General features: G+C 41.6%; 1 protein-coding gene across 1 annotated transcript in view; it reads right to left on the bottom strand.

Annotated features, from left to right (window-relative positions):
- Positions 1-26,807, bottom strand: part of CEP112 (centrosomal protein 112kDa) — a 377,899-nt gene that overhangs the window by 84,298 nt on the left and 266,794 nt on the right. Inside the window, exons 14-15 of the mRNA XM_015406010.1 lie at positions 22,911-22,973; positions 6,472-6,621 (exon numbers count right to left, since the gene is read on the bottom strand). Coding sequence (XP_015261496.1) covers positions 6,472-6,621; positions 22,911-22,973 — 213 coding nt within the window. The remainder of the gene's footprint in view (positions 1-6,471; positions 6,622-22,910; positions 22,974-26,807) is intronic.

The following is a 26,807-nucleotide window of genomic DNA, read 5'->3' as shown; positions in this document are numbered from 1 at the left end:
TGGATGGGAGACCACCAATGTTCCCTCTAAGCTGTGGAGACTTGTGAGCAAAAATTCTACTTTGTGAAGTACAAATTACAGTTGTGAGCGGGCGATTTGGCTACTGCATAAATTAGTTTGCTCTGGATCCATCCTTCTTGAGCCAAGGCAAAAATGTGTGAGCCGGAGACCTTCGGGTACCAGCCATCTGTATAGTATATCATTTTCTCTTAACAGTTTGGTTAGTTTTGTGTAAGCAAATCTTTTTTCTCTTACCCTCCACGGGGTATCTTTCAAGAATTTTATTTCTTTATTATCTTTCATTACTTGGTTCTGATTTGCTGCTTGCAACGTCTTGTCCCTTAGTTCTTTTTTGCTAAATTTAATATGGATCTCCCTGGGCATTTTATGTTTTTTTGCGTAAGCCGTGTTTTTTCTGTAGATTTGGTCAATAATCACATTTTCATGCGTTCATTCAGGTAAGACAAAGATACCACATTTAATTTTTCAAGTTTAAATAACTGTTTTTTTCTTTTAATATCACTGTCAGTATAAGCTCTGATTAGTGTAGGAATTATGTTACTGATACAGATAATATTGTGATGAGTCTGGATTTTACAACTGACCTGGATAGTCCAGGCAAGCCTGATCTCATCAGGACTTGGAAGCTAACCAGGGTTGTCCCTGGTTAGTATCTGGATGGGAGACCACCAATGTTCCCTCTAAGCTGTGGAGTCTTGTGAGCAAAAACTCTACTTTGTGAGCTACTGGCATTACAGTTGTGAGAGGGCAATTTGGCTACTGCATAAATTAGTTTGCTCTGGATCCATCCTTCTTGAGCCAAGGCAAAAATGTGTGAGCCGGAGGCTAAAAAAACTGTGAGCTAGCTCACACTAACTCAGCTTAGAGGGAACACTGGAGACCACCAAGGAAGACCAGGGTCGCTACACAGAGGCAGGCAATGGCAAACCACCCCTAAAAATCTCTTGACCTGAAAACCGTGGGGTTGCCGTATGTTGACTGTGTCTTGTGAAGGCCCACGGAGGGGAAAAGGAAACATTTAGAACTACCCCCAGATTTTCCTCTCCGAAGTCTTTTTAAAAATTTTGAATGGGAAAGGCACAATGGTTTGAAAGATATTTCTGCAAACTGCAAGGTGAGGAAAGTCTTGAGTATACCTAATTAGGTGTCAGTTACTTAAATTCATTCAGGTGTTTTGAATACGCTTTGACTTGCTCCTTCGTAACCTTGACCAGTAGTTCCCCTAAGCTTTGTCTGTTTTGCTAAACTCTTGCCACAGAGTTATCTTCCTGAGAAAGAAAAGCAAAAGCAAAAAAGAGAAGGCCTCAGGTAAGGATCTGAAAGCATATGATATGGTTCTATTATTGAGGCTAAACAGGCCTGGTCTTGCTAACTGCCTGGGAGGAAAACCACCTGGGGACCACATGTTAGCTGATACCAGCTCAATGGAGGATGAGTGGAATATAGGAATAATAATGGCATTTAACGTTATTTATACATTATTTCTGAAATGCTATATAAGTTTTAAGTTTTTACTTTAATACTTTTGGGGATGCATTTAATAAAGGTGCCTTTCATAGGAATTCTCTGATTCAACATGTGGACATACAGTGAGGATTTTAGCTTCAAAGGAAGTCTACTCCCAGCAAAACAAAATCTATTTGCTGTACAACAAAGCTTCACAATGAGGTCTCTCATGTTCATCCACAGATGGATTCTCAAGAGTGCTATGTTAGCAAAATCTCCAACCACTCATTGGGTCACAGTTCTGATTTATCTGCCAATCCCAAACTGTCATTAGTAGGAGACAGAAAGCAGAAGTGCTAAGGCAGTACCAGAACAAAAGGCCAGACCTGAAAAACTTCTTAGCAGACTGAACTGCAGGGCTGGATTCAATACATCACTTTTATTGGGGCATCTTTCTCCACCAAAAGGAATCTTCCTTTGAACTAGCAACTCTTCCCACTTAAGAAAGACTCCTTGTTTAGCTGAAGACAGTAATCAGATCTAACCCACAGGACCTTCCATAAAGCCAGAATGTGGTAATCCTGTTCATAATTACCCTGTAGGACATCATCACTAAAGGGATGTCCCTGTAAGGGGCACACAGGATCCCTCTTGGGCTTGTTCCTAGGGTTTGTGACCAGGGCCTCAAACAGGGCTTCGAACAGGGGAGTTTATCTTAGGAGCTGAACACAAGAAGTAGAGGGGGATCAAGAGAGAGCTGCTCTAGTCTAAGTTGCCTGAGAAGGGACATACAAGTCCCACATCAGCAACGAGGGTGGTGTGCTGCTGTTTCCTTCCTGCTATGAAAATCTGCACAAGTTCAGGTAAGCACCCTATTTTACTGTAAAATACTTTTAAATGACTAACCACTAATGAAGGTAGAAACCCAGCAGGGAAGCGGGAGCTATTCAACGTTTTGCAGGGAATGCCACATGTATGATTATCTACCACTGGGCAGAAATCATGGGTATGTGCTTGAAGCATGGAGCTCTTGGCTCTCAGAGAGCAGATTTGTTCCCTTCAGACTATGGTTCTTGACCTAGAGAACCTGAGGCAGGGAAAGGTTTGGGGATGAGACCATTAGGGACTCACCAGAAAAGATCCACTCCTGTGCCGACAGCTCCTCTACTGTGGTGGAGAGTGAGAGTCTCAAGGTCGGAGGGCATCAGCCTCAGGAGGAGGGGCACAATCCTTTAGAAGGGACCCCATCCTTGGGTGAAAGACCAATATGCTCTTGTACCAAAGATTCTCTAATTTGGGGTTGAGGAAAGGTGGGCTTTTAGTAGTGGGTGACTCAGTTTTTAGGAATATAGAGAGTGGGGTCTCTGACAGGTTTTTTGACTGCATGGTGCCTTGTCTGCCTGGTGTGATGGTTGTGGACATCACGTGCTGTCTAGATAGGTTGATAGATAAGAGGTGCTACCAGAGCCACACACAAGGCCAGCTGGACAGACACAGATCAGGAGTCTCAATGTGTGGGTGACAAAGTGGTGCTGAGAGGAAGGGTTTAGATTTGTTAGGCATGGAGGAAATTTCTGGGACAAGCCAAACCTATACAAAAGAGACAGGCTTCACTTGAACCAAAAGGGAACAAGGCCAACAGGAGCTGGGGATTCTCTAATTTGGGATGACCGCATAAACACTCAGGGTAATATTGATAGGAGCACAATAGAATTTGGGAGTGAGGGTAGGATGGTGAAGAAGAACCATGTGTGGCAACAAAGGACCAAAGGAGGCGAGCATTGCTGAAGACAGAAACACATTTGTTATTCAGTTACACAGTCGAGTTCGACTCTTCGCGACCCCATGGACAAAATCTTGCCAGGCCCTCCTGTTTTCCGCCGTCCTCTGAAGTTCGCTCAATTTCATGTTCGTTGCATCTATGACACTGTCTAACCATCTCATCCTTTGCCGTCCCCGTCTTCTTTGATCTTCAATCTTTCCCAGCATCAGGGTCTTCTCCAGTGAGTGCTCCCTTCTCATTTCGTGGCCAAAGTATTTGAGCTTCAGTTTCATTATCTGGCCTTCCAGGGAACAGTCAGGGTTGATTTCTTTTAGGATTGACTGGTTTGATCTTCTTGCAGTCCAAGGGACTCTCAAGAGTCTTCTCCAGCACCATAGTTCAAAAGAATCTATTCTTCGGTGCTCGGCCTTCCTTATAGTCCAACTCTCGCAGCCATACATGACTACTAGGGAATACCATTGCTTTGACCATGCGGACTTTTGTTGGCAGGGTGATGTCTCTACTTTTTATCATGCTGTTTAGGTTCGCCATCGCTTTCCTCCCAAGGAGCAGGTGTCTTTGAATTTCATGGCTGCTGTCACAGTCTGCAGTGATCTGGGATCCCAGGAACGTGAAGTCTGTCACTACTTCCACGACTTCCCCTTCTATTTGCCAAGGAGTGATGGGGCCGGATGCCATGATCTTAGTTTTGTTGATGTTGAGCTTCAAGCCCACTTTTGCGCTCTCCTCTTTTACCCTGAGCAAGAGGCTCTTTAGGTCCTCTTCACTTTCTGCCATTAGAGTGGTATCATCTGCATATCTGAGGTTGTTGATCTTTCCCCCAGCAATCTTAATTCCCGCTTGTGATTCATCCAGGCCAGCATTTCGCATGATGTACTCCGCATATATATTAAGTTTCCAAGCCAAGGTGGGAGTGCTTGGTGGTCAATGACAATTTAGTTATGGTAAAAAGGTGTCATGATCTATGCAGGATTGGGAACAAGGCCTAGTGTGGCCGACCAGAGTCCGCAAGAGAAAGGAGGAAGTCAAAGATGCGAGGCAGTCCGATGTTGGTTGGGTCCCCTTTGTATAGTCTGAGGAAGGCGAGGAACTTCAACCATTTATAAGCATATGAAGAACAAGTAAACAATTTCCTGCTATTTAGAAGGACAGTCTCTACCCTTTCGGAGAAGACTCGCCGAGTATTTTCCAGACTGTCAACTTGAGGGGTGGCACATTGTGGTAGGGGACCCATCCCTCTGATGTTAAGAGAAGGTCTGATGCATAGGGGAAGTGGATGAAGGTCCTGTTGGAAAGGCGAAGCAGTACAGGAAACCATGGCTGATGCGGCCACCAAGGAGTCACTAGAATACAATCTGGTTAGTCCAGCAAGATCTTGTTCAGCACCCTTGTCAGGAGAGGAATTGGGGGGGGGGGACTGACTTCCCTGTACAGGGAAGCAAGAGCCTGTCGCCAAGAGAGAAAGGGTCCGTTCCCCCTCTGCAGCAGAACTGGGGACATTTGGAGTTCCTGTGTGTTGCAAAGACATCTATTTGTGGGTGGCCCCATTAGTGGAAAATGGGTCGCAGATACAGTTCCCATTCATGCAATTGTGCCTCCCCCCTCTGCTGAGGGCATCTGCCTCCTCATTCTGGGCACGTGGAAGATGAGCTGCCAATATCCAAATGTCTTGTTTCAGGCAAGTTCCCTTTAAATTGCTTTTGCAAAGCCAAGCTAGCCCGTGCTGCCACTGCAGGGCTTGAAGAATTTATTAGGCTCCATTATACCCTTTAGATTTAAATGCCTTCTCAAAGCTGCCGCCATGGGCAAGTGACCTCAGAAGGCAGCTTTTATTCAGGCTCAGCTAGATCAGTAGCTGAATCAGATTAGAGAATCTGATTCAGCGGAATAAATACCTAAATAATACCAATAAGGTATTTTTGGGGTATTTATTTGGCTCAGGATATACTGGGCGCACACCCCTACTGGAAAGTGAAGTAAGGAGAAAAGCTGAAGGAAAAGGTTGAAGGACCAGTCACTTTTAATTCTAAGACAACACAGAATAAAGTAACTTCAGATATAGGAGGAACTCAAAGAAATTAACCTTTATGATGTAGATTAAGAATAATTTTGACATAATTTGTTTATATTTCCAGCCCAAACCAATCCCTGAGACTCAGGGCACACATCAGTAAGTTAAAACAAATGTACAGACATGTAAAATAGCCAAATGAAATCAGCTGACCAAATAAAGCATCTCTAAAACTAAACCCAAAGTTCCATAGTGACCATGCCCCACTACAAACAAGCCCAAATAAATTACTCCATAATGTTTCCCAAAGATGCTCTTCATTGAAATTTTCCACAATCATAGCTCCATTCATATTTGTGTTGTCTGATATTATGAAGAAGGCAATCCTCTGCTCATGTTAAGAGACAATAAAGGTTCCCATAGTGTTGATCTTTAGTTTTCAGTGTAGATCCTATCTTACATGTGTGCTGCATCAACTTGGACCAAACCCACTAGTTCAGACAGGGACTTAAAGATGTGCATGCCCTGACCTGGATAGCCCAGGGAAGCTCGATCTCGTCGGATCTTGGAAGCTAAGTAGGGCCAGCCCTGGCTACTATTTGGATGGGAGACCTCCAAGGAATACCAGGGTTGTGACATAGCAGCACGTGATGGAAAGTAACTGGCCTTCAAGCCCCACTAGAGGTCACCAGAAGTCAGCTTGACTTGATGGCAAAAAAAAGAAGTGAATGAACTGTGTTGAATTAAAGGCATATCAAAATTATTGAAATGGCTAATGTATTTCAGTTATTTCCAGTAACATTAGACTGCCACTGAGATGAGTGCTTGTCAGTATATAGAATGGTACTAAACATACTAAACATACACCAGCAAAATGCAAATATTGTATGTGATTCCTGGTGGCAGTGGCAGCTTTTAATTAATTAATTAATTAATTAATTAATTAATAATAACAACAAAATTGAAAATTTACTACCAGGCAAATGGATTAGACCTGATTTAAAAACAAAAACAAAAAAACCTCTCCATTCATTTAGACATCTTGTCATCCAGTCAGTCATGGCATCGCAGTTCATCCAATAAGTGGAACTGCTGAATGTCATAAGAAGATGAATGCTACATGCATTCATGTGTCTTCTGCCAGTGTTTTCAAAACTTTTAATTATACTCAAACAGCTGGTAGCATCATTGACTCAAAGTGTCAGATTACCTTGATTGCTCTGTCATTATCTCTAATTAGCTGCTTCTTCTCATCTTCAAACTTTTGTAAAACATCCTGCAGGTGCCTTTCTGCAGCAAGCTGCTGCTGGTTGCTTTCCTCTGTCAGAGAGGAAATGGTTGTCTTAAGTTCAGCTATGATCTAAAAAGAAAACAGCATGCTAAAAACCACAGTAAACAGATTTTGCATGTATTTATGCTTGACACATGAATTGGAGTTGGCAAACTCCACTGTGAAAACTAAATAGTTTAAATTAACATATTATACACCAGCAAGCAGAACATTCCACACAGAGAAAAGAAATATAAGACAGTACATGGCATAAAATGACTGCACATAAAAGTATCTGGTAGAATTTCCACTGTAAAGTCCCCCAATAATTTACTCACCAGAACAAAGTACATTTGTGAAGTGAAATAGGGCTTTCCACTATTCCATTTCACTGAAATGGTTATTGAAAATTAACCATTTGAAAGACTTTTGCACACTTTGGGGAATATAATAGCACCGATTCAAAACTCTGAATGCACTACAAAACAACGACATTGTAGACAGGAATAATAAAAAGTCATAAATGAAATTTGGGGGGTTTTGGCATAGAATGTAGCAAGGGATCCAAAGAACCACATTTGTCTACCTAAAACACTTCTGCACATGCAAGGGGGCTGTGCCAGTGTCCCTCTCTGGCTGTAGCCTGTCATGCAGTGCTGGGCCAGTGACCAACTGGTGCAAGGGAGGGAACAGGAGGCTGCTGGGGGAGTGGGGCGGGAGGGGCAGAGCCACTCTGATTGTGGGTTCAGCACAACGGAACAACCTCATCTGCAGCAAGTCAAGCAGAACCCCTTCACTTCAGTGCCAGCTTCACTGGTAAGTTGAGAGCCACCGCAGCCGCATTCATGCCGGCTCGGGGTTCCAAAGCGAGGTTGCGTACCTCTTTGTTTGGCCTAAAGCTCCAGGGATGCTGCCCCAGATGGCCACAGGCTTCAGCACGTGGGAGGTTGAGATAATGGGGGATGTTGCTGCATGGGGGTGGTGTGGCTTGCCGACGATCTCTAGCTTAACTCCCAGCATTGCCATGCCATGGATCGCCTGGTGGCCTTGGTCGAAGGCGGCCACTGCAGAACAGGCATCTCCAGCTTATCAGGCTTTGCTTGGCCTGAATCCTGCCATGCACGTGGCCTTGGACTTGGGCCGCCACCCCCCTGCTTCTGTGGGTGGCAGCGGGGGGGGGGGTTAGTTCAACATCTTCTCAGTCCCCTTCCATGGTGGCTTGGAGGCAGGGGAGAACTTGTAACACCCAGCTGCTTTGTGTTTTTACCCTGGAGTCCAGGCTCACAGCATTGGCAGAGGGAGTGGGCTAGGGAGGGGATTTGCCCACCCTCTAAGCAGCATGGGGGCAACTACCCAGTGCTGCACTGCTGGCTCCCCAGTCTGCCCATGTGGGTTTTCCTCTGCACCCCCTCACCCCATTGGGCCTTAAACACAACAACATGGAGCTTACCAGCTGCTGTCTTTTATGAAGTTTATATCTCTGATACCTGGCATTACTTTTTATGGCACACATGGCCGACCCAACAAAGATCTGGCCCTTGTAACAAATGAGTTTGACACCTCTGCTATATACTAATAGCCAAGTTGGCCAAATCTGAGAATCATTAAATCCAGTGATTGGAGCTGTGAAAGGGCAAGACACATCTTTCTGCAAACCTGAATAACACCCCAAAATAAAGAGGAAATAGTGTGGAGAGGGGGATACAGGGGAAAGTGAGGCACTCTCCATAAGTCCTTGAGGGTTCCCTGCCATGCAAGTGCGTCTGGCTCAGTGGCCAGCACCACACAATTGGGCCATGGTTTTTCTAAGCAGAGTCTGCTGGAAGGGAAAGGGAAACCTGAAGATAAAGGGGCAGATAAATGTAGGTTGGCTGTTGGGTGGGAAGGGGAGAAGGAAGCAGTAGACACTATGGGGGTTTTCAGGAAAAGGAAAGAGGAAATAGTGTGTGTGATGGGGGATGGAGTGCCTTCTGCAATCCCTTGTGGTTTCCCACTTGTCTGTATTCTAACAGCTAAATCAGCCAAATTTAAGGCTACCTAAATCCATGAACAGACAAGACAGATCTTTCTAAAAACCTGGAAAACACTCCAGGTTTGCAGAAAAATCTGAAATCTAAAAAAAGCAAACAAATCCCACCCAAAAAAGGCAACTGGAGGGATACACACAACTTTCATGACTCACCTAGGTCTGGCTACTCGGTAAAGTTCAACAGCAGTCATCCCATGAAAGTCAGTGTCGTGTAGTGGTTAGAGTTTCAGACTAGGACCTCAAATCCCCATTCTGCCCTGAAAACTCACTGGGTGACCTTGGGCTAATTACACATTCTCAGCCTGACTTACCTCACAGGCAGGGCCAAGACTGACCATTAAGATAACCTGGATGGCTCCCAGTGCACTGCTGGCCAGCCAGTTCTGTGACAGAAGGGCTGAGCCTGGCCCAGCTAAGCCCTACACAAAATGGGAGAGACAGTGCTCAGCCAGCCTGTGGGAAGGCAGGAGAGAGAAAACCTCTGGAGCCCTGCGTGAGAGGTGAGACAGGGAAGGTAGCAGCTTCTGGCTAAACCTCCTCAAGGCAAGGCAGACACTGGTACCTGGCGCAGCCAACACCCTCAATGAGGCGAGGCAGACACTGGTGGTGCCTGACATGGCTGAGCCCTTTGTAATGTGAGGCATACAGTGGTGCTGGCCAAGCCTCCCACAAGGCAAGGCAGAAGGCAACTCCCAGCCTTGCCCTGCACAAGATGAGGAAAAGCAGAGGGCAGTGCTCAGACCAGCCCGGTGCCAGGCAAAGCAGAGGGCAGTGTCTGACCAAACACTTTACAAGGCAAGACAGAGAGTCTTGTATGGCCGTGGCCCCGCCCCCAGCGTGCCCGGCGTCCTGCCATCACTTCCGGGTGATGTGCGTGCAGCGCGCGTGCACCAGACGCCGGCCGGGAGCCCCCTGCTCCCGGCGAAGATCAACTTGGCAACCCTAAGTGGGGGTGAGTCCAAGCCAAGGCAGAAGGCAGTGCCCAGCTTGGCCTAGCAGATTCCCATATTAGATAAGGGAAGCACCCAGTTGAGATGAGGGAAGCAGCACCTGGCCCATTTGAGACCTGTCTGGAGTAAGGAAAGCAGTACCTGGCCAATTGGTTAAGCAGGCTGCCTCTTCCATCTCCCCTTTGGGAGGGAGAAGCAGGGTCAGACAGACTGTGTCTTCCTCTCTCCCTCCTTCCTATGGGGGTGGGGCCAGTGTGAGCTAGGGGAAGGGCCCTTTCCCAGAGTTTTTCCCTCCCAGTCTGCCCCTGCTCACAGGGTAATTCCAAGGATAAAATAGAGAAGAGGAGAATGAGTTAAGGTGCTTTGCATCTCCATTGTGTAGAAAGATGGGCTATAAACGAAGTAAAAAAAATAATAAATATAGTTGAAGATTGAGGGGCAGATAAAAAGGAGGTTGGTGGGTGAGTGGAAAGGGGAGAAGGAAGCAGAGAAAAATGAAGATCTGAAGAAGTGAGCAGTGACTCACGAAAGGTCATACCCTACCACACATTTTGTCTTTAAGGTACTACTGGGCTCTTGCTCTTTTCTATTGCTAGGGGAAAATGAAGATGTGTAGATTACCAGGATGAGGAAAAGAGGAAATACTGTAAAGAAGGTCTGATGGGGGGAATGGGGTGCCCCTCACAAGTCCCTGCAGATTTTCTGCTGCACAATTGGCCACTCTGACAAATCAGCACCGCAGAACCACGCCATAGTTTTCCCAGGTAGAGGGTGGCAAGTGTAGGGTAGGGCAGAAAACTGAATATGTGGAGCTGGTAAAGAAAGGTTGGCTGTTGGATGAGAAGGAGAAGGGGCAGGAAAAGGCAAGAGGCTATGGGGGTTTTGAAGAGTAGGGGAGCGGGAAATTCAACCCACAAGTCTTTGTGGATTCCTGCTTGTCCTTCCTAAACTGTGGTGCTTCAAAACTGAACACAGTACTTCAGGTGAAGTCAAACCAAAGCAGTGTGCAGCAGCACCAATACGTCATGTGACCCTGACATTACATTTCTGCTAATGAATCCTAAAATCACATTAGACCTTCCCACCCCAAATCCTTTTCACAGGTGGTACTACTGAACCAGGTTTCACCCATCTAGTATTTATATAACTGTTACTTACTATCCAAGTGCAACACTTTATACTTGTCCCTATCAAGCTTCATTGAATTTGCCAGTGGCGCCCTCCATCTTATCCAATGCCAGCTGCATCCTAATACCTCCAAGGTACTAACTAACCTACCCAGTTAAATATCATCCACAAACTTGATGAGCACATTCTGAACTCTCTCAAATAAGTCATTTATAAATATGTTTATACAAATATAAACCTTGAGACACCTCATTTGTCACCTCCCTCTAGGATGATGGGGAACCAGCAACTATCATCCTTTGGTATGATATATTACTAAGCACGCCTTGATCCACCTAACAGGAATAGGATCTACTCCATATTTCACCAACTTCTCAATAAGAACTTCATGGGGCACCATGTCAAACACTTTACTAAAATCCAAACATCTGCAGAATTCCCCTGATCCACCAAACTAGTAACTGTATCCAAAAAAAGAGATCATAGCCCCAATCACGCACACAATTAGCTGCGCGAGAGGGATGAATGCCGGGCGGATGTGTATTTATATTTAGGATTTTTGGCTCCATTGTGCATCACCTTGCACTTGGCCACACTGAACCCCATTTGCCATGTTGACGCCCACTCGCCCATCCTCGACAGATCCCTTTGGAGTGCCTCACAATCCTCCCTGGTTCTCACCACCCTGAACAACTTTGTGTCATCTGCAAATTTAGCCACTTCACTGCTTACTCCCAACTCCAAATCATTAAAGAACAAGTTAAAAAGCATTGGACCAAGTACTGATCCCTGCGGTACCCCACTGCTTACCACCCTCCACTGAGAAAATTGCCCATTTATACTCACTCTAGAAAGACAAGATGGATTTGAAGATAAAAGATTTTCCCGATATTGATTAGATATTTAGAGTGAATTCAAGATTTGCATTCAAGCACAAGCTGTTCTGAGATATATTGGTCTGTTTCACTCATAAGAAAACACAAGATGCAATATTGAAGGAGCAAATAGAATCTCCACTTAAAGTAGCATAAAAAGAATGCAGATCTTTCAGGATCTACCAACAAGTGTATTAAGGAAAAGGAAAGACTGGCTTTCTGAGACACATTCTACAAGAGAAAGAAATAAAGTACCACTGGAAAATACCATTTGGAGGTACAGGGCCGGCCTGAGGTGTTCCTGCACCTAGGAGAGCGCAGATGCCAACCTCCCGGTGGGGCCTAGAGACCTTCCAGCTGGCATGCGGCACCTCAGGGCGGAGATCTCTCTCTCTCCTGCACCCAAGGAGGAATGGATAGACTAGCAGGGAAGAAGCAGATGGGGGGAGCGGGGGGCGCCCTACCCTTCCAAGGCACAAGCGCACGTCCGCTGGGCCCCCCGAAGGGCTTCCTCCTTGCCAACTTTTGCAAAGTGTGCATGCGGGGCAGGGGGGCACTTGGCCGTGCTTCCGGGCACACTTTCTTCCTCTGCGAAAACCCTGCGGTGCCTGTCCGCTAACAAAAGCCCAGCTCAGGCGAGGCAGCAGCCATGCGCAGAGGCTCACCTAGCCCCACCAAACTGTGGCACCTTTGCCTGCCTCTCAACCGGCCCCAGGCGACGCGGGCGTGGGACTCTGGGTGGGGCTGGGCTTGCCAGCTTGCCTTTTTTTGCCCCCCCTTTACCTTCGAGTGCCTGGTTGCTCCCCAACACAGCGCCCGGGCAGAAGACGCGCTGTCAGCCCTCATGGAGGGATGGGGGGGGCGGCAGCAAGGCGCCTTCTTCCTCAGCCACTGCTGGGAAAAGGAAGAGGAGAGCCAGGAAAAGGAAGGGCAGCGAAAGTTTAACTGACTGAGAAGGTGGCAGGCGGGCAAGAAAGAGCTTCACAACCTGCCTGCCTGCTGCCTTCTCAGTCAGGTTCACTTTCTCTACCCTTCCTTTTCCCGGCTCTCCTCTTCCTTTTCCCAGCGGTGGCTGAGGAAGGTGCCTTGCCACCGCCCCCCGTCCCTCTGTGAGGGCTGACGGCGCGTCTTCTGCCAAGCTACTCCCTCCTCCCTGGGCGCCTGCATGCCCGAGAAAAGGAAAGCAGCAGGAAGAGCTAGGGGAAAGGAAGGCTGCTCACACCAGGGCGGTGGGGGCGGCTCCTCCTCCTCCTGCTGCTGGTGGTGCTGTTGCCACGGTGGCAACTGGCTCCATGGAGGGCGCTCCTCCGGCTCCTAGTGCTGGGAGCGTGCCAGGCTCCTGTGGGCTGTGCCACTGCCTACCTCTGCCATGCTGGCCAGGCGCCATGTTGGCCAGGTGCGCCAGCAGCTGCCCCTGCCTCTCCTTCCATGCCCTAAGGGCCAGCCCACACTCTAGGTGAGTACCTAGCTCGCCTAATAGGTGAGCTGGCCCTGTAGAGGTATACGTACCAAAAGGAAGGAAAGTAATTGTGACAGACAGACAAGCAATTGGCTGAAGAATTGCAAGTGGAGAATTTACACAGGAACTGAAGGAAAATCTCCAAGTGACTCAAAGCAATGTTCAAGGTCTAAGAGCTCTGAAGAAAAGGTTGTGGCATCAACATTGGGACAAAATAGGGGATAAATTAAAAATAGTATCAGAAAACATTGATTGAATTCTCCCTTGAAACATATGAAAACTTTTAATCAGCTTAAAAACCAAAATGCAGATATTTTATGACTACAAGAAACTCAAAGAAGAGACATGAACATATTTCAAATAATAAAAAATAAGCTCAAAACAAAAAGTGCAGAGTAACTAAGAGATCCAGATGGAAGATATTTAATTTTAAAAACAAGATTTCTGGAAGGCAAGTTGTGCATGATAGCAGTAATATATGTGCCAAATGACGCTAAAATTAAATTTTTGTGGAATTTTTTCCAAATTATGCTAGAATTTCAAGATGGATATAATGATCTTTGGAGATATGAACAGAGTACTAGATCCAAAGATAGTTAGATCAAGGAATTTTAAAGGTGGGAAATAATTCAAAAATGTATCCAATATTTGGAAATGCAGAAAGTAGAAGACGCCTGAAGGACCAAGCACCCAAAGGCTAGAGATTTTACATTCTTTTCAGATAGACATCAAACACATTCAAGAATACTTATGTGTTGGATATCAAAAAGCTAGACAAAGCAGAAATTCAACTGAAGATATTTGCAGATCATAATCCCATAGAAGTAGTTTGGCAACGGAACAGAAAACCAAGAGGAAAATGGAGATTAAATGATGCTCTTCTACTACAAGAAGAGGTAGTAAGCAAGTGTAAAAAAGATATGGAAATTTAAAAAAATATATATAATATAGAAGGAATGTCCTCAGCTACAGTTTGGGAAGCAAGCAAAGCTTTTATTAGCGGCTGCCACCAAGAAGAAAAGAGAATAACCAGAACAAATCAAGATAATAGTAGAACAAATCCAGAGGAAGAGCACACACAAAAACCCTCCAATAAAGACACGCTAGCAGAGATCAATTAAGGAGTAATAACGTGTAAAGAAAGGAGATCAAATTGCATATGCAGAAAAAGAAATACAAGAACAATTTATCAATGCTGTTTCAGGATGATACAAAAAGAAGTCTGTCCCAGAAAAAGGAATAAGAGAATATTTGAAAGACACACCAACCAAAAAGTTTATGCCAGAACACAGAAAAAATTTAAACCAAACAATAACAATTCAAGAAATCTCCCAGGCAATAAAAAATATGAAAAAGGACAAAGCATCAGGCCCAGGTGGGTTGACACCAATGTATTACAAATATTTTGAAGAAGTTTTAATGATACTAATACAAAAAATTATGAATGAGATAAAAGAAGGAAAGACAATACCTCCAACGTGGGAAAAGGCATATATAATATTAATATATAAGGAAGGCAGTGAAGCAATGCTACTACAGTCATACAGACCTATCTCTCTGCTGAACATATATAATAAAATCTTTGCCATAATACCTAACATTAAATTATATTACAAGCCACTGAGCTAGTTTGGATATCAGATTGGATCAGAAGTCCCAATGAAAGATTGATTCAATTCAATTCAATTCAAATACCTTTTATTGGCATACAATATTAAAAGCGTTTCCCAATAATACAATCCAAGAGAAATTATAAATCAATGAAAGATTGATAAAATTTGAATCTTCCCTGGCTAGAGCAATGGGTTAACTTGGACAATAAGAAACTGCTGGCACTTGAAGGGCATGATTGTAAGTTCGGATGGCACGCCTATTTGTGGTATGAGAAAACAAAAATGGACAAGCTTTTTAAACATCATTATATAAGAAGATCATTGGTTGAGACGTGGTCAAGGTATAAAATATTTTTTAAGAAAGACCACTATGGATAGTTCTGGCAGAAGTAATTAAACCATATTCAAGACATAAAGGTGAAGATTGGATACCGTACAGGGACATTTTAAAAATAGAAGGGAAAAGTTGTGAGATAAAAAGAAGAGAAGAAATAGACTTCGAATATGATTGGCTAAATTATAGACAGATTTATGACTTATTCAATTTTGATAAAAGAGAGTTTGGGTTTAGGAAAAAATACAATGAAATGGAAGGTGTGTGGGTGGAAAAAGGTAAAAAAATGATAGCTAAACTTTATAAGGTACTATTAAAGTGGTACACAGAAGATGAAACGGTGAAACAAATGATAAAATGGGCAATTAATATGAATAAGGAAATAGCTATGTCATCTTGGGAATGTTTATGGAAAAATTCAATGAAAATTTCAACATGTAATAATTTAAAGGAATTGTTTTAAAATGATGTATAGATCGTACATGACACCTAAACAGATTGCTAATATGAATGACAATATGTCAAATAAGTGTTGGAAATGTAAGAAAAAAGAAGGTTCTTTCTATCATATGTGGTGGACTTGCGATAAAGCAGTGACTTTCTGGATGGAGGTCCATAATGAAATGCAAAAAAGTTTGAAATGTAACTTTAAAAAAAGAACCAGAAATACTTCTTTTGGGTCTTAAAATGGAAGAAGTGAATGTAACTAAGAGAACTTTGTTATGGTATTTGATTACAACGGCAAGAATGACCTATACTCAATATTGGAAACAAGACCGAGTACCGGAGGTTTGGGAATGGATTAGAAAAATGCTTTTAATGGCAGAAATGGACAAATTGACAAGAAAACTAAACAACAAAGAAGACGAAGAATTCTTTGCAGACTGGATGGATTTTAAAGAATATCTAGAGAAATATTGGGATGTTAGAAACAATTTATTATGCTTTAATAATTATTAGGAATAGAATGAGTAAAGAGTTGAACAGAAGTTAATGGTAGTTAAAGAAATGTTACCTATAAGATAGATTATAAGAGAAAGATAGTTAAAATAATAGTTACTTATCAAACTATGGTTTAGGAGAAGGATTAGATAAAAATAAAAAAATTGGTAGGGGTGGGATCACTGCGGGAAGCCTGGAGAAGGGGAGGGAGGAAGGGGAAAGGGCTATATTGGAAATAAGGGAATGTTATAATGTTGGACATGTTGTTATAACCCGATAATAAATTTTTTTGCAAAAAAAGAGATAAAATTTGAATCTTCGAATATTGATGATTGACTACCATAGCTACCTGTGGATTAAAAAATCTATATCAAAAAACAAAACCCAAGATAAAAGACATATAATCAGAGATACCTTATTTAAAATTTGGGAAATGCTATGAAAGAGAATAAGCCCTACAGTTCCATTAATAATGTCACCAATAGATGCTTACTATGGTTATTACACAAGGAGAAACAATGATTTTATAACTTATGGTGATACGATAAAGTCGCAAGGTGGCATCAAGACGTGGCATGAGATTAAAGAAGAAGGGAAGGAGATACAATGGTGAATATACTTTCAAATTGCTTCTTGATTAAAAATGCTATCTGCACTAAGAGAGGAGTTATTAAAGAACTGACTGATTTTGAAAAGATTGTCTCAAAATTTAAAGACCATTTATTAGGACAAATTTACAAGCTATTGCTTCAATATGATTCCGAAGGAGAACAGGTCAAATCTTGTATGATTAAATGGATGTGAAATTTTGGTGAGGAACTAAAGCTTCAATTTTGGAAAAAACTATGGACTACAGGTATTAGATTTACTGCTAGCCAAGCATTAAGAGAAACCTGGTACAAGATGTTTTACTGACGGTACATCACCCCAAAAGATACTGCAAAGATGGACAAGAATTACAAAGGGGCTTGCTGGAAATGTAAAAAAGAAGATGGCACCTTTTATCATATGTGGTGAACTTGCAACAAGACAAAAAGATACTGGAAAAATATACATGAAGAAATTAAAAATATTTTTAAAACCAAATTCCTGATGAAACCAGAGACTATGTTACTGGGAATCCTACCAGATAATATAGATAGAACCACACAAGACCTACTTAGATATATATTGACAGCTGCCAGAGTAATATTTGCAATGAAATGGAAGCCGGAAGACTGTCCTACGATAGAGATCTGGAAAGAAAAACTAGCTGAGTATGCAATATTGGCAAAACTAACCAATTATATAAACAAAAGACCACTGAAAGAATTTCAGCAGAAATGGCAAGCTTATCACGCATACAATGGGAATAATTAACTTTTTAAAGTTCTGGAATTACCTAAATATCATATTAAAGGTGATGATATTGATTACAATTTCAATACTTTATTTTGTAATCCACTAGTAATTAAATAATTAGTAAGAATAAATTTAGATTTAGATAAATAATTAAGACAATATTAAGGTTTTTACAATGATTTAATTTTAGCATAGAAGTTTGTTCAATTGTTAAAGATATAATCTTTTTTATCATTAATAGATTATCGCTAACTTTAGGAAAGTTCTTGTTTACTCTTTAAAGAGAGTCTATCACAAAATTCTGTAATATTGATTTTTATTATCTGCTTCTATATTTGAAATATGTAATACATTTGGTAATACATCTGATTTTAGTTGTTGTACATAACAACTCATAATATCTGACAAACCTGATGAATCTAACTTCTCTTCCCTTCTGGATTCCACCTTTTCTTAAAGAAAATAATAATAAAAAATTAGTTGCTGTAGATTTTCCAGGATGTGCGGCCGTGGTCTTGGCATTGTAGAACCTGACGTTTCACCAGTAACTGTGACTGGCATCCTCAGAGGTATAAACACAGATCTTTCTGTGTTTATACCTCTGAGGATGCCAGTCACAGTTACTGGCGAAACGTCATGTTCTACAATGCCAAGACCATGGCTACACATCCAGGAAAATCTACAGCAACTAATGAACTCTGGCCGTGAAAGCCTTCGACAACATAATAATTAAAAAATTAAAATAAGAAGGAAGCGATGCAATGCTACCAAAGTCATATAGACCTATCTCTGCTGAACATAGATTATAAATGCCACAATAATGGGCAGAAAGACAAAGAAAACACCAGAGCTCTGTGGAACTTACTTCAATACCGCAAAGTCTGCAAGACGGAGCTCTTCCACCACGCATTTGACCACATTTAACATCCATCCTGATAACTTGGAACCTCCCTGGGATTGTTTGCATCATCTAAGTCTGTACTAACTGACTCCTGTTATGAAAAAATTGGATTATGACTGCTGTCACATAGGAATATATGTATGCATTGCACTTTAGATTTTATGTGTTTTTAAACTGTTTTAACACTTTTATGTAAGCCGCCCTGAGCCTGCTTTGGCGGGGAGGGTGGGGTATAAATCCAATAAATAAATAAACCGTATACCAAAGTTAATACACACTGATCAAACAAGCTTTGTACCAAAGAGGTACATGAATGGTACTATACAATTCATAATAGATGCAATCGAAATTGTGAACAAGAAGAGAGAGAGAGAGAGAGAGAGAACATTTTTATTTTGGGTTGCAGAGAAAGCATTTGATAATTTAACATGGCCTTTTCTACTGAATGTACTTAAAAATATGGGCTGTGGCCCTAAATACTGGAACTGGATGCAAGGTATATACTTGAACCAACAAGCAAAGATTTTAAGAAACGGAAAATTAACAGAAGCAATTTCAATCGAAAAGGAACATGCCAGGGATGTCCGTTGTCACCCCTAATATTTATCCTAGAGATAGAGATTTTAGCTATAAATATCAGACAGGACACAAGGATCAAAGTAATAAAAGTGGATGATGTAGAATTTAAAATGAAAAGCTATGCAGACGATGTGGTTCTAACAGTCTTGGATCCCCCAAAATTGTCACAGTATGTAATGGAATATATTGAAGAATTTGGATCCTTCTCAGGACACAAAATCAACAGGAAGAAGACAAAATGATAATGAAATCCTTAATGCAACAAGAAGAAGATTATCATAACACAAGAAAGGAATCATATAATTAGAGAAAAAGTGGGGAAAAGTATGATTAAATGGATGCAGAATTTTAGAGAGTAGAAACTGGTTTTAGAGAGCAGAAATTCAGAGAAAACTGGTACAAAATGTTTTTAGATGTTATATAACCCCAAAGGATACTGAGAAAGTAGACAAAACTATAAAAGAAAATGCTGGAAATGTCAAGCCATAGATGGAACCTTTTACCATCTGTGGTGGACTTGTAAAAAAGCAAAAAAGATACTGGAAGGTAATACATGGGAAAATGCAGAACACCTTAACATTTAAAATCCCTATGGAAGCTAAGAGTATGCTATTAGGTATACTGCCTAATAAATTACCAAAAGTTTTGGAAGAGATATTCAAATACATGGTGACAGTGGCTAGAATTATGTGTGCAGCAAAATGGAAATTAGATGTCTGTCCAAGCATAGAAGAATGGGAAAATAAAATTGCGAACTATACAGTAACCTATTTGACAACCTATTTGAAAAACAGATCAATTACAAAATTTGAGGAGAGATGGAGTGTATATTATGCAAGCAGGACACAAATGTAGAATGAGAAACAGTTTAAAAATTGTATTTAAACATATTGCAATACAGAAGCAGAATGAGAACAAGTTTTAAATGTAACATCTTGAATATAAATACATAAGGAAGTGGATTTTGAGCAGAAATATCTTTTATTTTCTTATTATGAGATATATAATAGACTTTCCTTTATATTCTATATACTTTATACTTTCCTATATAACCTGTCTGTTAATTACAGCAACTATGTAAAAGTGGTGAAATATGTAATATTGAATATGTAGTAATGATGAAACTAATAATGTAGTTGCAAAACAGTTCAGTTATGAAATCTGAAATTTAAAATGTTGAATACAAAAGTACCCCAACAGAAGCAAGGACCATTGTATTTTATAGATAACGTTTTAAAAATTATAATGATGGAGATGTTGGGGAGAAATGTTTTCTGCTTTATACACTCTATAATATATAATTATCCTCGATATATACAATATACGTTGTGTGACGAGTGCTGCAATCAGCTAGAAGAGGACTGCATAAAGGGCTACACCAAGTTTGCATTTATGCAAGTCAAAAAGATTCAAACACCATTTACTGCCCATGAAGGCCCTAACAAAAGCAAGCAAGGGAAAGAACTGTCCAACCAACAAGATGTGAAAAACAGATGGCGAGAATACACAGAAGAGCTGTACATTAGTAGCAAAGAAGCCCAACCTCAGGATTCCAAGGAAAAGGAAGCTGAGAAAGAACCAGCCATCCTTGAGGAAGATATCATGTGGGCAATGAGCCAATTACCAAACACCAAGGCTCCAGGAGTTGACATCATCTCCGCAGAACTGCTGAGGCCTGTACCACCTTCAATTATCAGAGCCCTGTGTCAGAAAATTTGGGAAACCAACACATGGCCAAGGGACTGGAAATGCTCAGTGTTCATTCCACTATCAAAAAAGGGAGATTCCAAAGACTGCTCCAATTATCGCACAATCATTCTCATCCGTCAAAGCAAAATTCTGCTTAAAAATTATACAACAACGCCTGGCACCAGCCATCGAAAAGCAATTACCAGATGTCCAAGCCAGCTTCCGAAGGGGGCATGGCACTCGCGACCATGTGGTAAATATGCGTTGGATCATGGAGAAATCCCATGAGTATCAAAAGATTACTTATGCTTCATCGATTACAAGAAAGCCTTTGACTGTGTTGATCATGACAAACTGTGGAGAGCCCTACAAGATCTGGTGGTGTCAGCACATCTGGTCAAGTTGATACAATCATTGCACACAAACCAGGCAGCCATTGTGTGAACACCGAACGGAGATACTGATTGGTTCAAGATAGAGAAAGGAGTACAACAAGGTTGCATTCTTTCACCTTTCCTATTCAACCCATATGCCGAAACAATCATAAGGAAGTTAGAGCTGGAAGAGTAAAAAACCAGGGTAAAAACTGGAATATCAACAATCTTCGATATGCTGACAACACAACCCTCCTCTCGGAAACTAAAGAAGAATACCTGATCAAGAAAATCAAAGAGGAAAATGAGAAGTTTGGCCTCTTCCTAAACATCAAAAAGACCAAGATCATAACCACTGAGAAGAAGAAAACCATCAAAATAACAATTGGCAATGAAGAGATCAAATGTGTGGAAGAATTCACTTCTTAGGATCACAGACCAACCAAAATGGCAAATGCAGTCCAGAAACAAAATGTCAAATCACACTGGGTCGCACAGCAATGATGAGCATGAATCAAATATGGAACAGAAAGGACATCAGCCTAGCAACCAAATACAGAGAAGCTGAATTTCAGCTACAGTCATATAGGTAAGGCTGAACGTTGACTTCAGCTTCAAAGGGTAGAACTTGGATTTCTGACTATGAAACAGCAGGGAAAGACTATTACTTTCTTGCCTTCCTTTTGGGCTTCCCAGGAGCATATGGTTGGGCACAGGGATTGACAAAATAGTGGACGGCATGAACCTGTGATCTAATTCAAGAGGCTCTTCTTATGTTCATAATCATCCTTATATTTCCATTCAGTTAAATCAAACCAAGTCCCAATTGTTCCCATAGTTAGGGAGATGTGCATGGCCTAGGTAGTATGGAGCAGGTAATTTACTGACTCACTCCCTCTTGAGCTGGTTCTGTGCTTATGCTTCCTCAGGCTCAGAGACCTGATCACCAATGCTCTTACTGAGTTACTTCTCCTTGTTCCTGATATGCTTATGTCAGTTATACTGGTCTTGGTAAGGATGAGAAGTGGAGCTCTGCTGAGACAACTTCTGGCTCTGGTTGTGTTGTGTTCCTGCTTCTCTTCTACTCAAAGTTTGTATGGGAAAGGTCAGCATGGCATGGTGTTGCTCAGCCCAACTTATAGTGTTGTGTACCCAGGGAAGTCCGCACACGCAGTCGAGTCAACACGTGGTCAGACGAAGGGCCTGAGCTTCATCTCCAAAGACAATAACCCGAACGGATCCTAGCGCGCACCTATTGGGAAGCTAGGATCCTGGAAGGGACTAGGGGTGCACTGTAAATATTCAATCATATGTGTGTGTGTGTGTATTTGGGTGTGGGTGTGGGGTGATTCAGGAATATAAGCCGACTAGGGGTGCACTGTAAATATTCAATCACGTGTGTGTGTTTGGGTGTGGGGTGATTCAGGAATATAAGCCGGCTGGCGGCATCTCAAGATCTGAATGTAACTAAATAAAGTATGAGCTGTAATCACTCTTCAACGGATCAGCCTCAGTACTTTATATATAGTTAAGAGAGAAGCAGCAACTAAATATATGGCAGTGATTTGACCTTTGCTCTCTCCATCTGGAAGAGTTGAATCACTCCTCTGGAGCTCTCTTCTGAAGCACCCTTCCAAACAAAGGAGCAACCCTACACAGTCGGTTAAAAAAAAATGATACGGAAAGTAGATCCTTCTGACATCTGAGAGCTTCTCAGAAACTCAACTGCCATTTTGTTGCCTGCTGACTAGGACCAGTCTGAGGCAAACAGGGAATCCATCCCGTAAAATAACCTGGAAAGTTCTAGCCCTGCCTTCTGGTGGTATCATGTAGAGTACAGAATGCCCAAATGATCAGGGAGTAGGGGGGGAAAGTAACAAACTTTATAGTCTTGGAGAATTTGAAATTTGCCATGTTTTGTCTTAGGTTAACAGTGTTTCTACAATAAAAAAGAGGTTAGCAATCAATTTTTCATTTTAATCAAATTGAAGTAAATGGCTGCTAGAGTTACAAGCAAGAGTATAGCTGTGTGAAGGGGGAAACAGGAGGGAGGGGAGCAGAAATTAAATTCTAGGGTTGTAAGAACAAAAGCAAGCAATGCTTCTGTCTTTCTTGTAACTGAAAGAACTTTCTAAGGAAGGTTTTTGTTTGTTTTTGTTTCCTACCTGTGCAGATTTGGCCAACTTCTGACTGTATTCCTTTTCAATCTGCTTCAAACGGTTGTTGGCCTGAAATACACACAAACATACACACAAAAAGTAAACCTGATTATCTCAGATGAAGAATGTGTACAGACATTTTGCCACTGACCCCAATTGCCTGGCACCTAGTCTACATGTCTATCACTAAGCAGCTGGGATCCATGCCAACTCCAACACCCTTTTGTGGCCGCCAAAAAACCCACTAGGGCTTGTCCTTGATCTAGGGCCAACTATTCATCACTTGAAAGGAGGGGGGAGGAATAGTACTTCTGCTGCTAATTATTAGGAAAACATAAAGGAAGGCCTCTGTGGATATTTTTAAAAAGAGAGAGAAAGAAAGAAAAGGGGGAAGGTGGAGAGTATCAGGATGATTTCATCAGTAAGAAGAAAAAAGGGAAGGAAAAAAGCCACAAGCTCCACTGGAGGCTGTGAGGGTACAATGTGACAGATACTCTTATGATTTTCTATGTCAGCTGATGCCTGCAAGTTCCTTTGTCATTTTCTTATACCCTTTTCACTGAAAGCTGTCTACTGTTAAAAGTTGAAATCTAATGTGCAAGGGAACCATTTGGGCCCCTTTTGACCCACAGCTTTCTCCCTTGCTGGCTTATCATTCATACCTCAAAGGTAAGGCATAAAGCATTCTAAAAATTGGGGTGCTTTGTTGTTTTGCGATCCCGTGCAATTGAGAGGGTAGTGTTCGTTATATTCAACTCACAAAAAAGCACCATTCTTTATTTTTCAAACTTACCTGGACCCCAATTTTGAAATACCATTTTCTTTTAATAATAAGTTCCAACAGACATAATTTCTTATTGCTCAGGGTATTTCAGGGTATAAAAAAGTAAAGCCATGTGTCTAAGGATACATTTCTGGGTATTATACTAGATTGGCTACAGTCTTAACTCAGGGGTGTCGAACTCATTTGTTATGAGGATCTGACATAAATGAGACCTTGTCGGGCCTGGCCTTGTGTGTCATAAAATGTAATGCCAGGTAGTGGAGATATAAACTTTATAAAGGACACAAACACAAAGGTGTTTTTTTTACTTAAAATAAAAACATGCTTAAAACATTAGCACTCTTGCAATATTTTGTTTATTTAACAGTGTCTGATAACTGACACCTCTTGCTCTGAATTATTACATCAAAATGTCTATGCTGTTGCAATCTTGAGTATGCTGTTCAGGTGTGTATCTGTAATCTGCAAAGCTACAATGACACAGCAGCAGCAGAACTGGAAGAAGAAGACGGCCTGATAGAAGCCCTCTGGGGGTCTGATCTGGTCCCCAGGCCACATGTTTGACACCCCTGGTCTAACTGCTCTGATGCATGGGCCTTCCCTGTTCTCTAATAAAAGAAGGCAATACTCAATTCAGGCCCTGTGCAATCACTGTGTACACATGGAACGTTTTTCTTCATGAAAGGGAATGACAAGCTTTGGACAATGCTCACTTAGTTTTGAGGAAAGTACAAGAAAAATAGTCAGTCATTCGCTTCAACTTTATGGAGGGAGGGAGGGAGAAGGAGCCAACTGGTCCTGCAGCTCTGGCAGGCCCTTTTGCCTGGCTCGCCCAGGCTAGGAGGCACCTTCCCAGAAGCCACATTCCCCAGTCTTCCACAGCACTTCTTGTGGAGGGGGCAGGCCATCCGTCTACCGAGAAATTCCTCAGTGGGTATAATGACCCGTCTGCCTCTGTCCCTGATGTTAGGAAGCTATTACTAACCATGGGCACTGACCAACAGACACCTGCAAGTTTTCCTGAGAAAATCTTAGTATCAGAAAATCCACAAAACCCAGTTTGACTAGAGACAATAGCTGGGAAACCACCACCATAAAGGTCATATATATATTGCACATAATGAAACTACTATCTGTATATAGCCTAAATGGATAAAGACTTAACAATTGTGGAGAAAGTGAAAAAATAACGCTCAACTTCTGGGGGATGCGATGGCAGGTACTTTCAAACACTAATGTCGTATTTCATACAAAGCAGATTTCAGTGCAAATTCCCTTGTAAAACAGACAGAATCTACAGACAGAGGTGGCAGTTGAGATTTAGTGTTTGGTGAGAATTAACTATCAGCACAGAAAGAAACATGCATAGTAAGAAGCAGTTAATATACTTATTGAAAAAGGAAGAAATGGCATAACTGTACAACTCTAAAGTATCAGAGCAATTTTATTCATGCAAGAAGTCTGACTTCACTTGCAACTACTGATACTTATAATTCCATAAACAATTAGCAGTCAAGTAGTACCTTAAAGAGAAACAAATTTTAGCCTAGCATAAACTTTTGTGAGATAGAGCCCACTTTATCCAATGCACAAGGAGCGCCCTCATTTGGCAGATCAGAGTTTTAAACAGCATATGTAATCTACAGAAGTACAGATAACCATTCACAATATCAGTAATAGTATTACCAACAATCACCCTAGTTTTGCTAACACCTGTAATGTCTAAGAAATTCCAAGTCCTTGTTAAGGCCCTGGGAAATACTAGTTAAATTTCTTCATGAATCCCAGTACAGTACTTTCACACTGATTTCTGTGTTTGAAAAATGGTGACTTTTAGATGAGCAACAGCATGTCTTAGGAGGTTGTTTTTAATGTCAGATTTGTTCATTTATTATTTTGCACATGGATGTGTTTGTCCTGTGTAGAGAGCTGACACACAATAGTATTGGAAGTGTATGTTAATGCATCCAAGATGGTATGTCTGATGTTACAAGGTTGTCATATAGTGTTTAAACAGTATTTATGTGGTATGAAAAGGGCAAAACGGAACAATGTATGACCTTGTAGTATAATATATGTTTCTAGCTTGTTAACAGATTTGCCAAACCTTTAAATTAGAATATTTAATTTCTAGATCATATATAGGGTTGCCAATTCCACAGTGATTGGGGAGGGAAGGAAGGTTAGCAGGGATGTGATGTCATAGAATCTATCTACTGAAGCTGCCATTTCCTTTAGGGGAACTGATCTGTGTAGTCCGGAGATCAGTTGTAACTCCAGGAGGCTGGTACTACAATACAGGAGATGCCTTCAATCTCCATTCTGTGTGCAGTGCATACTAGAGAAGCAGATATCTACCGTTATCAATAATATGGTGTAGTATACAAATTGATAATTACAGCAATCATTTTAAAAGCCTAAATAGCATGCTTCTCTTTAATTTACAGATAAAAATAATTTAATTTAAAAATGCACTACTTGGCCAGATAATAAGACTATATAACAACATGGTCCTCTCCACTTACCTTCAGACTGAAGGTCTAGTTTCTTATATAACCAGTGTGTATGTAACCTCTCAAAGATAATCTTAAGAGTTATGTATACCCAAATAACGCCACATGTAAACCTATCTGAACTTGTCAGTATCTACTGTACAGAGCTGGGATAGAGAAGCCCAAACATAATGCCGGGGGGCGGGCGGCGGGCGGAATTAAACCCTAAACATAATTTAATTAATTTAACTTTTTTTCCTTAAGACAAATTCAAAGTTTCTTTGTGATTCTAAAAACCATATTTAGCCTTTTAAAAATAGCTTGTATACGCGAGAAAAAAGGAATCCCCCAAAGTCCAATTTTTTAAAGAATCACCCCATTTTTAAGTTCAAGCTGCTTCTGAAGTGTTGAGCACTCAGGATTCTCACTGGATCAGGGTGGCAATGCAAGTGGCTGTATGAAAATGAGATCAAAGTGATGCATTCTTGTATCACTCATTCTTAAAAATAGGATACTCCAAATTAAGTAGCTTGTTGACTCTCTTTACCTGTACAATGCCTGCCCCTTGGTTTGTATGAACCTTTACAATGCAAGGGAGATTTCACTCAGAATAATACAAAAAAAATT

Source organism: Gekko japonicus, unplaced genomic scaffold (assembly GCF_001447785.1).
Source record: "Gekko japonicus isolate JY-2015 unplaced genomic scaffold, Gekko_japonicus_V1.1 scaffold414, whole genome shotgun sequence".
NCBI classification, from domain to species: domain Eukaryota; kingdom Metazoa; phylum Chordata; class Lepidosauria; order Squamata; family Gekkonidae; genus Gekko; species Gekko japonicus.
This window is presented reverse-complemented; position numbering and strand designations above follow the sequence as displayed.